The 12805-nt window shown below is 47.7% G+C and overlaps 2 protein-coding genes across 2 annotated transcripts in view; both read right to left on the bottom strand.

The window, feature by feature from the left end:
- Nucleotides 1–2297: 2297 nt before the first annotated feature.
- SETTUDRAFT_29177 (uncharacterized protein) lies at nucleotides 2298–2696 on the bottom strand (the record flags this gene model as incomplete). Its single annotated transcript, XM_008028575.1, has 1 exon — nucleotides 2298–2696. The coding sequence occupies one exon, from the start codon at nucleotides 2694–2696 to the stop codon at nucleotides 2298–2300; it is 399 nt and encodes a 132-aa protein (XP_008026766.1).
- A 774-nt stretch (nucleotides 2697–3470) lies between these two features.
- The window catches only part of SETTUDRAFT_161876 (uncharacterized protein), a gene marked incomplete at both ends in the record, with an annotated part of 10774 nt that continues 1439 nt past the window's right edge, over nucleotides 3471–12805 (bottom strand). Inside the window, 5 exons of the mRNA XM_008028609.1 lie at nucleotides 3471–3474; nucleotides 3601–4058; nucleotides 4109–4866; nucleotides 4919–6754; nucleotides 6806–12609. Coding sequence (XP_008026800.1) covers nucleotides 3471–3474; nucleotides 3601–4058; nucleotides 4109–4866; nucleotides 4919–6754; nucleotides 6806–12609 — 8860 coding nt within the window. The remainder of the gene's footprint in view (nucleotides 3475–3600; nucleotides 4059–4108; nucleotides 4867–4918; nucleotides 6755–6805; nucleotides 12610–12805) is intronic.

The following is a 12805-nucleotide window of genomic DNA, read 5'->3' on the forward strand; positions in this document are numbered from 1 at the left end:
CCTCAGTTATAGCAACAGGTAAACTAGAAGACACCTTAGTAACCTACATCTTCTTTACTATCATTAGATGCGTACCTGAACATCGTGTGCCCAATTATCTTTAATACCAGTTAAATAACATTGGCCAACTGGGTTAGTATCATCCCAAACCCCGTACCATGATGCCCACGGCCAGGCGGATTCTTTACACGCAAGATCCACGTCATTTTGGGAAACAGGTCCATTAAATTCATGTACTGCTTTTCCCTATTATTGCTTAGTGTACCATTTTTGACTGATTAAGGATGTGGTTTACATTTTTCTGTACGCGAGCACAAACTCCATACAAAGTCCGAGTATATTTCCAGCATTGAGGTCTCCTTTGACATAACACCGTTGGTATGATAGTGAGGGTGAGAATGATGAACTGCATGGTAGTGGACGTTTGCCAGAGAGTAGTCAGGTAAAAAGAAGTAGCTGGTAGGTAGAAGGCGTGCTCGATGATCTAAGGCCAATGAAACTAAATATATACGTAGTTAACTAATTGTGCACTCTGCAATAAAATTCACTAGCAAAAAGGTTTCTCCAGTGTGATAGGCTGCAGCCCTATGCTCACTTATCCCTCGTCTGTGACCTCAATTCCTTTTCATACGGTCCGATTGCTGCTCGGGTAATTGGGCCATCCGCCCGCTCTTATAACATAGTTATTATTAGTTATTATCTAAATGTCCATCCCTACGTGCCGGGACGCACGGTGTAATATGTAACGGGCTGAACGCCCTTTGGGTAGCTCCTCGATGAGATCTCGGTTCACTCTACGCGCGCCATCTAAACGTTGTTCAGATGAGCATGGAATCCGGGTGTTATCTAGAGCACCCGGACTCTGCTCACCGCTTGAGCAGCGCTCAGACAACGCGCTCAGACACTTTGGCATAACCCTTCTTTGATAAGTAAATAAATATAATGTAAGCAGAGTAGATAGCTCCTTATTAAATATAACCTCTTATATACCTCGCGATTACTCTCTAGAGCGCAGCCCCTTATATAATAAGACACTTTTTCTTCTAGACCCTTAGCACAGCACAAGACATACTACGCGCTAACTAGCAGCATAAACTCTAGATATACTAGTGCTAATAGAGTCTTTTAGAGATATTACTAAGGACTAAGTTAGATATTACTATGTCGCCAGTGAAGCCGAACCTCTAATCTTAGGTGATAGCTAGAGCCGGCGATACTTTAAGGGCAGGTGTGCTCAAGGAGCTATCGCTAAGGGGTATGCCTTAATTGTGTTTAATGCTGACTCATTTAATATCCGGCACGGAATAAATAGACGTTAGCAACGGAGTAATATAGACTATAAAGAAAGCTCTAATTAACTATAGGCCGGTGGGCCGATAAGAGGATGACGCTGCTTTATCGCTTCTTAGTAGAGCAGCAGCATCGGCGTCTTTAAGCAGAGCAAATGCCGATAGCGGCCGAGGTCGCGTTGCAATAGCGAGGCTGAGCATCTAGCTGTAGCGGCTTCTAGAAAGCTATAGGCATGCGCCACAGCTATTCTTAGCCGCCAACTACTATAGGTATAGTGCTAGATTCGTTACGATAGCATACAGCGATATTTAAGCACGCTACTATAGACTACCTGCATGCCAAGTACTACTAATAGCGCACGTCCTTCACGACGCGTTTTGACGATCTTGCCGTCTACGCGGAGAAACTATTAGGACGTGTACTTATTGCTCTAAATCGACTTTTTAGGACTGTATTCTTAATCTTTGCTATTCTAGCTTCTTTTCTAACCTACTAAGCTGTTCGTAGAAGCGTACTATCGCGGAGGAGCAGGGGGTATTAGAGGAGAGTTAGAAGACAGCATTAATAGAATAAGCGATAGCACGGCCAATAACGCGCTTTTTAGCATCAGAGGCTGATATGCTAGAAGAGTAAGAGCTCTAGAGTAGATGCGTATTGCGCTTGTCTATATATAAGTATGTTGTGGGATAGTCCAAGGGTCTAGAAGAGAAAGTGTCCCGTTACACCGTGCGTCCCGGCACGTAGGGATAGACGTTAATCTGATTGGCGACTAAAAATTGAAATTTAGAACATGGCCAGCCAACAGCCAGGTTTACAACTAAGCCGTAAACGGATAGACCCTACTATGGGCTTACCACTTCCTCGAAGACTCCTCAGTAACACTTGGTTACCATCTCTTCTCTTTCATTCGCGAATACTGTCGCCTCAACCCTTGATCTAGCATATCGAGTCGCAGGAGAATCTCGGAAGTCAAACAAGCGAAATCGTCGACCTCAACATTTGGGAGATTAGCACTTCCAAATGGGCGCGAAACCGTTTGTGAAACCATTGGCGTCCTCACCCTTGGCTGGTAGTTGATATGGCTGTCCTTCGATGACGATTGGCCCTGAACAAATCTCAATGAAAGTGTTGTTGGGGTGAGTGAAGCATGTGTTTACGTTGGATCGCGTTTGGCGTGGCTCGGCGGATCGTATCGAGGTATTGCGCCCATCCCGGCCGTTCTTTAATCGGGCGACTGCTGTTTGGGCTCGAGCTCGTATGCTAGAGCTCTTCCGTACGGCTGGATCCGGATACTCAGCGGCGTGCATACTCATATTGAGCATTTTATGGAACGTCAGTAGAACTTTGTTCTCAAGAACGCGTTTGCGATCACCTAGAGCTCTCCACCGAGCCTGCTCTACATTCATGATCTTGTACCTGTTCTGCAGGCTGTCTTGCGTTCGCTGAACATGTGATGGCACAAGAATGTTGTATAGCTTTGTGGTATTTTCCTAAGTGCCTTTGGGATGATTCTTAATCGTGTTCCTGGTGACGAGAAGCAGTTCCTCGTCCTCAGGGACGAACGGGGGCGCCATGTTCAATGAGGTAAGAGACTAGTGTAGTAGTATGGATGTTGAGATCGTTCTGTCTCTGCTTTGACTTATGTTTAGAAAACACCGAAATACAAGGCAGATATTGTTTATTAGTTTGGTACTGAAATGTCTGGCAAGCGAAATTGCAAAATCTTGGAAACCTTGGACGAAAAGTAGAGATGAGGCAATGCCAAGACTTCAAATCACATCTGGAACGAAACCACTCGGGATGGAACAAAACCACTTGGGATAAAACAAAACCACTCGGGATGGAAGTAAAGCCAAATGGAAATTACCGGCGTGAGGCTGTTCACTATGGGATCAGTTCACACTAAAATGCTTAGGACAGTAACGGGCTGCACACCTTTTGGTAGGACGCCCCGATGGGATCTCAGCATGTGACCACAGAATCCAGGAGTATGGCCTGGCATCCAGATTCTGCCCATTTGAGCCGTGCCTAGACATCATCGGTATGCGTGTTCGACCGACGTTCGGACCAACGGGAGAGCGTGTTTCTCTAACCCGCATCAGACCTAAGCGCTCAAGTAGGTGGCTAGTAGCTCTCTATCGAATACAATAGAAGTAGATTTAGCTCGAATCAACATGATACTAGCTCTCTTCCAAGTCATATTGCTTCTCATCCTCATCATCCTCATCTTCTTGTGCCTCAGTGACAGTTCCACTAGTATGGTATGAATCGACCACACCAATATCAACAGCACGGCTGGTCACGAAGAACGCATGCTCGATACCTAATGGACGACCCTGGCACACGTAGCCAAGCGGAGTGTGCGTAATGTCTTGACCTCTGCGGCGGAGGGCAACCCACTCAAGGATAAAGCTGATTGTTTCGGTCGTCGTTGCATCAAATCGCCCATTTATGCTGGCGTCATTGATGTAATTCACTAGAGACACACATTCCTCGTATTTCATGTACAACCGACCTGCGAAGATGCCAAGCTCAACGGTGAGGCTTTGCGGAATGATGTGTCCGCCTTCAAGTGCCGGCACGGAGTAGTATTGTAGGTCACTGAATTGTAGCATCTTCTTTGTGGCTGGCGCTGAGTACGTGAGGAGATGTACTTTGGGGGGGAATGCTTGAGTGCGAATCTGAGGAATCAAAACCTCTGCTTCCTCGGCGATGACGATGAGTGCGTCGAAGGTGACGGGACTGTAAAGAATCCATTCAACAGGACGCTAGTGGAATAGTCAATATATCAGCAAGACGCCAAAGATGATGAACTCACTAGAAAGTTATCAATCAAGCCACCCTTGTCCGTATTGATTGTTCTCATGAACTCCACCGAAACAAACAAGCGGGATTCTGTTCCTTTAACGCCAAATCTCTCGCCGATAGACGTGCGTGAAACAGCATCAAACACGTGTTCATACCCCACGTCTCCACACAAATGACCAGTACTCACAAAACTAAAGATGGCAGGATGAACTCCGGGGAACGCATGGGCTTTGTAATGTAAGGCTTTCTGTACCTCACGCACTTCTTCAACTTGAAATTCCACCTCGCGTTCTTGTTCTACTTCCTCCAGCGCAGAGGAGTAAAGGATATTTGCGGTGCTCGACATACCCAGACGCAGGTGGTTGAGCTTGTTCTTGAAAGTCTCGAGCTGCGGAAACATGGTCGTAAAAGAGGATGGGCCATGGATATCTTTCGTGCAGCCTCCATATAGCTGCTCCAATGTTTGCTGTTCAGGATGCTGAAGCACCCTAACATATGCAGTCCTGTCTTGAGCATTAGAGAGAAAAGCTGCGTTCTCCCATTCTGCATTTACTCGGTTACAAAAGTCGGTACCTTGGGAGACGTATAGATTTTGGAGCTGTTCATTCGCACGGCACGTTTGTTCTAACAACCACCTAACGACATGGGAAGAGTTGACTTTATCGTCTTTGTTCACTCCACAAACGTCAAGGATAGACTGATGAGTTTCTGGAAATGCAAAGAAGCAAATGGATTGAGTAGTTGCGAGCTGCCGAAGGCGCATAGCAGCTGGATTCCGCGTCAACTTTGAACATTTTGTAGATCGAATGTTCCTACTTACCCTGCACAGTATGATCCTTGGTCTGCCCAAGAGCAAGTGTCAGCGCACCGCAAACGTATTGAGGCAGTTTTAGATCTACGCCTCGTGTATGCGATTCATCCAGGTACACGAGACAGTTGTCTAGATTGTCGACAAATGGGGTTGCTAGCAGGGGGACTCGCGCCTTGGTACCACGGTATCGCACCCAGGCTCGATTGTCAGCACCAAAATACACAGCTGCTGGTGGCTGAGTATCTATATCCATCCACGCCTTGACCAAGTCTTCGTTGCTCATCTCGAGTATGTAAGCACTGGCATCAATGAGAATGCGAATCCTCTTATCCCTGAGTTGTGCAAGGAATTCTGTCTCGGATAGTCGCTTTCCGGCACGAGCTACAAGGTGATATGCACGGTTTTGCTCTTGCAATAAGTAGGTAAGTACCTCAGCGTTCGTTTGATGCAAACTTGGCAGATCATTCTGCTGGATAGTCAGCGGCAACATCATTTTATTGTCGTTAGTGCCGCTAAACCCAGTAGTCCTGGCACGTGTGAGTGTCTTGCCGAATTCTGTTCGCGGGAACAAGGGCAGGTCCCATCCCGAAGCCTGAAGCTTGATGTCGAACTGTTTGGCGTGCGCGGGAAATACAAAGTGGTTCATGTAGTGGTCGAGCACGATTTTGTCCATTCGAAGATGCCTCCAGAGTTCATCTACCTGATCATGGTCATCGGGATTGATAACGTTCCAATGATGCAAAGCCTCCGGAAGCGAATCGCAGGTGCTAGTCCATCTGTCGTATTCGCTAGCAGGGTCTTGTGATGCCAGAATATGACGAAGAGCTTCGCGGAATTGAATCAGGCTGAGACCAGTGTAGTAGAAAGCCAAGCATGTGAGAAGGATCGCTGCGTCAGGGTGCCCGAATTCAGCCTGCTCGGAAGGGATACCTTTTGCCTCGAAGGGCACTGCCATCGGATCTCGCTTAGGGTGCAACCCATACTGTACGTTCCAGCGCTTTCTGAGACAGAAAAGCAGTATTCGATTGCGCAACAGACCGCGAACAAGCAATAGCGTTTTGAGCGCAATATTCTCGTCGGTGAACAATTTAGCCACACGCTCCAACAGCTCATTATCCAGGTTCTCTTCAAAGAGCACACTACGCAGGTTCACTTCGAAGCTATCCCAAGCACGGTCTGCGAAGCGAAGAAATGATGTCCTTCCAGTACAGATCTCATCGACAATGCTTTGGTGCAGGTACTCCTCTACATCTGCTTGAAGGATGTATATCATCGGATAACCCTGACCACGCTTCAGGACTTCGATTTTGCGCGGAAATTCCCGCTCAAGCTCTGGAAGACGATCTTTCACGAGTGATAGCAGCGATTGCGCCACTTTCCAGCGGTATGGGTGTCCATCTACTGTAGTCTGCTTGCCGTTCGGATAGATGAGTTGAGTCTTTACTGCCAATGAAACATCCGATTCGTCCAGAATGTCCCGACAAATCGAGCTGAGGTAGGCCTGGAACTCAACCATCTCGCGTGCAATCTCCAGGTTAGAGCTGGTAAGATGTTGAAGGCCACTAAGCTTATAGGAGAGAAGGTGTTCGGGCGCAATCAACACAACACCCCGACTGTCCAAGATTCCCCTATGGAGGTCTCTATAGAGCTGAAGTGTTTGCGGGTTGATGTTAGTCCTGCGAGAGAAAGGAATGTGTCGTATCTCGCGACCGACTAAGCCGCCCAATCGCGACTGAATCATTTGTGCAGTCGGCAAAAGCAATGGTTTTGGTACGATAAGACGTGAGAGCTGCTTGCCGTCTCCTATGACCGCCATTGCCATGGGAACAATACACGATGTCTTACCTATTCTTTATTGTTAGGGAGCCCTTTGTGTCCCTAATGTTCTCGACTTACCTTTACCCATGTTCAACTGCAACACCGTGTTGTCCCTCGATTCTGGTGCAATGATTGCATGTGCAACATCAACCTGCTCCCGCCGGATCAAAATGTCACTATCAATCTCTAAGAGAAGCCAGTCAGACCGTTCCAGTGGACTCCAATTCTCATGACCGGAGTTTCCAAGCTCTTCTTGGAGGTTCTTGTCCTTGCCATGATACAGCGCGTTTTGAATCCGCATCAGTCGCTGCAACTTTGTGATTAGAATACCATGCGACACAACCGCCTCCCGTACACAATCCCCAAACTTGCAAGACGAGCTCGAGCGCAGTTGCTCTAAAAGCGCGATCGACGTTGTGCAAGGCCAGAGGTTTCCAAGGTTTAACCACGGGAAGCGGTCATCATTTTCAGATAAAGCTCCATGAATCCGAGACAAGTGAGTGGCTACCATAGTACGAAGACTGTCGATGCATTTTGCGTTGACTGTAATATTCGGGGTGGTATGCGAAACGTGAGTCTGATTACTGGTTTTCTCCAGGGCGTCAAGGCTCATCTTCAAATCAAGCCCATACTGTTGGCGGATAGGATTTGATACTTGCGCAAAATTGGAAAGAATCTGCCGTAGCTCAACAGTCTCCTTACCTGATATCCTTGCTACCGTGTTCTCCTTCATATCGGTAGAAAATTTAGTGTCACTGGGGAGTGGGAGCTCGCACACCTGGCGTCCGAAAGGTAACGTTAGCGCTTTACTAAGAAGATCCCTCGAGACAGACGGTATAACAGGATCATGTGTTTTTCCATAGAATGGTTCTTGCTCCCAATCCCAAGCTTTTGGATGTGACGTATCAATCTGTCCCTTGTGACACCGCAATTCATTCTGCACATGAACTATGTACTCTGAAAGGGATGCGTTTGAGTGCAAGCGCTCCCACTCAGGGACGACACGCTCCATTGCGAGCCCTACATCAAGGACGTCCGAATCGAACCCGTCCAGAGCAACTTTTCGATTTGGCCATTGGCTAAGGAAGTGTTGCGCTAATCGTTTCCCCTCAGCTTCACATGCCTTTCGATGTTCTGCTTCAGCCCTTGTCTGCATCCGCTGACGCTTCTCCGGTAAATCGACAGAGATTACATGGAAGATGGATTGTATGCTGGGCACTTCGTTAAGCCTGAACTGGTTGAATGAAGGACAGGATGGAGGTATTAGGTCTCTCAACGTCGGCAGAGACGCAAACGCTGCCAGGATCTTGATGGTGTTTAGGTCGGTTGTGGGGTTAAGCGACATGAGACTTAGGCGAAACATCAAACTGTAGGGTTCTTCAAGACTGGAATGGCGACAGATATTCACAAGACTGCCCCATTGTTCATCGACATTCATCTCAACCAGGTCGCTCAGGCTCGCAGCGTCGTGCCGACGTATCCCATGAAACCCACCGATGAGCTGCCAATCCTGCAATATTGTAGAAAGTTCTCGATCCGTGTGGACTTGAAAGGGATTCTTCTGGAAAAGGTTTGTTATGTGATAAACTTTGCGTGCTTGTACTGAATTGGCTTGCTGGCCACGAGATTTGTACATCCGATCATCAGCTGCTGCCCGAGTTGTATCTTCGACATTGCGCTCATAGATGCGGCGCTGCGCAAGGCCCCGTTCCCTAAGGTGAGACGGGACGTATGTGCTAATGTTTACACCGTCCACTGCATTTTGAGCAAAGACCCGAAGATGGTCCGACTTGTCGAGTATTTTCTGCACAAGCCCTTCGTAGGCATCATGTTGGATGGCCATGGTAAGCCTTGCATTCCAGGACACATTTTGCAGTGCTTTCTTGTCTTGCGGATAGTATTCACGCTTTGGACTAAGGTCTGAAATTGATTTGAGAACATTGAGTGATCCTCCAGCCAACGGTTCCCATGGTTGGCAATAACCCGATTGGAGCATGTGCAACGCTTCTTCGGTGCCTGTGCGGCCAGTCAAAGGATCAGGTATAGCGAATGATGTATACGCATGAAACTGAGCTTTTGAGTATAAAAGTCGGGGCTCAGGAGGGCACGATAAGCGTCCAAGTACATCATCAATTCCCAACTTTGCATAATCAGTGCTAGTAGCTGCTCGAACGGCCACGTGCATCCCATGCCGTGTAGCAGAAATTGGTCCACATGGTGCTATTATGCTGCGACGTTTATTGTTTGCGACGTCACGCAGCACGATTTTACTCTGGAAACCGTACAGTGTGCCAGCATCTTGATTGGGATCGATCTCTTCGTTCAGCTCTCGACATTGGAGAAGCCCCTTTTGGTTCACGAAGAATGACAGTTCCAAATGGCGAAGTTCCACAGATAACTTTCCCCTTGAATTGATGGGCTGAAAAACGGTAATCTTGTGTGGGTCTTCAAAACCACGAAAGACGTCAGCAACCTGCTTGGAGAGAGATGAATTAGGATCGATTAGCAACGTTCGATTGCTTCGATGAGCTTGCCATTTGATAAGATCAATCTTCCAGTCGCTTGCTCTTGTCTTCCACAGGAAAGGTTTGCGTCGGATCTCAAGACACCTTGTGTTTAGATTCAACCAATGCGCACAATTGGAGACGAGTCCATCGGGAAGGTCGACAGTCTCGGTTCTGACGAAAAGACGAGATGGAATGTATTCCTGCAGCCCATCCCGACTCCAAGCACGGATGATGACTCGCCCATTCCGAGAACCAAAGTGTATCTCGTGATTTCTTATACGCAACGCGAGGACGTACGACATGCCAAACTCAGCGGATGGGAATGTGAGGAGATGCTGATTACCAAAGAGTTGTTTCACATCATCTGACTCTCGAAAATCGCGTGGAAGTCTTCCTAAGGGCTTGCCATCGACCAGTAAGTGACCTTCCGTAAAGTTGTAGTGGACTACTTGTGCGTTTGCTGGGCTCTTCGTCGAAGATGCCATAGTACTTACTACCCATCGGTCGTGTATGGGTGAGACTTGCCGCCAATTACTGAAGGATTTCCCTGCTGAACTCCCTGGTTCTGACCACGATATGTTGATCGCCATGCCAACACTTTGAGGATGAGCTTTTGTAGACTGTAGTAAGAGTGGTTTGATCTTGTACGTTGTTTTGGTATCTCGAATCAACATCCTCTTCAGGATCGGTGGTAGCTTGGCCACATCCACAAGGAGGTTTTCTTGAAGAGCTAATGATGCTTGGGCAAATGTAGACAGATCATTCTCTGACATGACATCATCTGATTCTTTGATGTTAAAGAATGTCCTGCGGCAGAGAAGTGCAGCCCAAAAAGCGTATTTAGCGGCTGTTTCGGCGACAGAAGTCTCTTTGGCATTTCTAACATCGGCCCGAAGACGGGTAATCCAAGCTAAGGTGATACAACGTGCCTTAACCAGAAGTTCGTTCGCTCGCACCATGGGGGCCGCCAATTCGCAAAGGCGCAGAACTAACGTGACCATGGCCTCCATGCAATGAACCTCACGCCAGTTCGACGTAATGTTGTTGAGGCGTGTTTCTACTTGTGCGGCTAGGCAGTCACAAAATGACATATCCTTGAAGACCGCATGGATGTCGCCGAATGTATCGTACTTATCATTTGCCGGTCCAGCTTGAGTAGCAAGGTGATTGAATATGTGCATTGTGCTCTCGCTGCTGAAGTTCACATTCGACGCGCCTAATTCGACCAACATCGTAAGCCATCGGCGAGTCTTGCCGGAAAGCAACCGTTGATAGGCCGTGAATTCATGTAAGGACATGTCAGATGGACACTGCGTTTCCGATGCGACGATTTCATATGAAGACGGCCCAGTTATCACAGTGGGAGGGTGCGACGAGCTTGGTATGAGCAAGCTGCAAAGCCCAGGTGGTACATGTACTCCGCACTCATGTTGGAAGGTCAATGGTCTGTCGAAGTCCTTGATCCAGGTCTTCGAAACCGTATCGAAGTACGAGAAATTTAATCCATTGGGATAAAGAACATCGGATTCGGATGCCTTCATCTTCTTCTTACCAACTTTGTAATGTGTGCCACGAAATGATTTAGATGTCGATGCAATAGTGACACCGGTGGATTGTCTCGACGCATATTTTGTGAGCGGGTCGTAGTCTCTCAAGAGTATTGTGGGTGATCCGGATTGCGGTTTGCTAGGGTAAGCCAACATCAATATCTTCCATGTTGCGTTGCGATATGCAACAAAAGATCTTGGAATACTCAACTCGAAAATGACTGCGGCTGATTTGATGGGATCGCTAGGAAGGAAATCCTCGTGCGCATAGATCTGCATGCGGTTCCGAACTCGCCAATGCCAGCATTTGGTACATCCCCTTACGTCTCGCGTCCCATCGCGCTTAAATGTGCAAGTACATGTGCCCCCAGAGATGCCCAAAGAATGTTCATCAAACTCAGACCACCACTTCTCTAACTCTGATGTCTTCGCCTGGCGTGATACCTCCGATGCCTGTTGTATGCTTTGATGGAGTTGTTGCATCGATTTCGAAGTCGAAAAGTATCTTACCACAAAGCAATTCTTTTTAGGCTCGGCGAATATAGTTGTCTGATACTTACATCCTTCGCATCTGTTGTGAATATAGCTCTGGATGTCACGAAGTCGCCGCATTCCCGCGGCTGTCGGTAAATGCAGGGCATCTAAGAGCTCAGGAGTGAACACTGGGTGGTACTCCAGGATCATAGGGAAAATATTGGTGATGTACTTGTCTAGTCTCACCCAAAGTGTGAAAAGACTTAAGATGAAGACGGACATTTGCTCGGGGTCGGAGTCGTACGCTGCCCCAACACTGTTCATGAGACCGAGCATTGCACCCGATAGTTTTTCGCAAAAAGATTCGAGAGTAAAGTCTTTGCTTATCTTGGGTTCTTCTCTTGTTTCGATGTTGCACTCCAACTCAGCCAATCGATGATACATATCAGTGAACCGCTCAACTCGCTCAATCGTGGTATCATGTAGCGATGGAAGCTGCAAAGATCGGGGGGGTTTCTTTTGTGAATGAGGTGACTCCAAAACGCTTTGAAGGTATGATCTACTGTTGGGAAGAGACAGAAATTGTGCTTGCTGGTCAGCACGTGTGGGGAGCACAGGAATAGGCCGTGTCGTCTCTCGTTTGAATTTCTCCCAAGCTAAATTCACTAGCTGCGTGGCTTGCATGATGCTCTTCTTGAAGAATTCTGTAGTAGCGTTGAATAGTTGGCCGTACATTTCCGGCATCCTATTCTTCTCTTGCTCAAGTTTTGCAAGACGACGACAGATTTTGGCTCGCAGGGTCATTGTCAGCTCGGGTGCCAGTTTTCCGGGGCATTCGAGTAGAATCTCGACAAGTACAGTGACGATCAAAAACTTGTAGTGAGCTCTCCCAGCTTTGTTCCCTAGCGAGAGTTGTAGTTGTCTTTGAATCCCAATGCGCAGTGCAATCCAGAGAGGCAATCTCCGCCATGGGAGCTCCGCAGCCTCGATGTTTGCATCATCACGAACACGTTTTCTCAAGCGAGTAACATCTTCGTCTACCGGCGACCCAATCGACTCGAGCAGGGGTATGAGAAGATGAGTTATAAGCCCTGGACTGGCTGTATCGCGCGACTCGACGACTGGGGTTTGTGCTTTTGTCACAAGTGGCTGAAAGCATCTCAAGGGCTCCATGCTGCCCTTTTCCAGAAAGTCAGCAAGCGCGTGCTGGAACGACGGCTTTCGAAATTCTTCGGATGGTATCTGCGCTGAACAATGAGGGAAATCGCAGATAAGAGCACCTTCACTGGCCAGCACTTCGGCTGATGGGGGCGATAGTTCGAAAGCTTCGAAAACAACAGCTTCTGTTTGGGCACTACCATATGGCTCACACACACCAACTTTTAAGCAGAAATCTTTCATCAAAACTCGTCAATTTTCTATCAGATATAGGGGTAACACGTCGCGAGAAACCGATTTACGCCACCTCTAATGTGTGCAGCCCTCTCGTTGAGGTGCTAGAGGGGGTATTGTCGGTATTCTTGCGACGTGTTCGAAATGCGAAAATCTTC

The sequence above is a fragment of the Exserohilum turcica genome, assembly GCF_000359705.1.
Source record: "Exserohilum turcica Et28A unplaced genomic scaffold SETTUscaffold_27, whole genome shotgun sequence".
In the NCBI taxonomy this organism is placed as follows: Eukaryota; Fungi; Ascomycota; class Dothideomycetes; order Pleosporales; family Pleosporaceae; genus Exserohilum; species Exserohilum turcicum.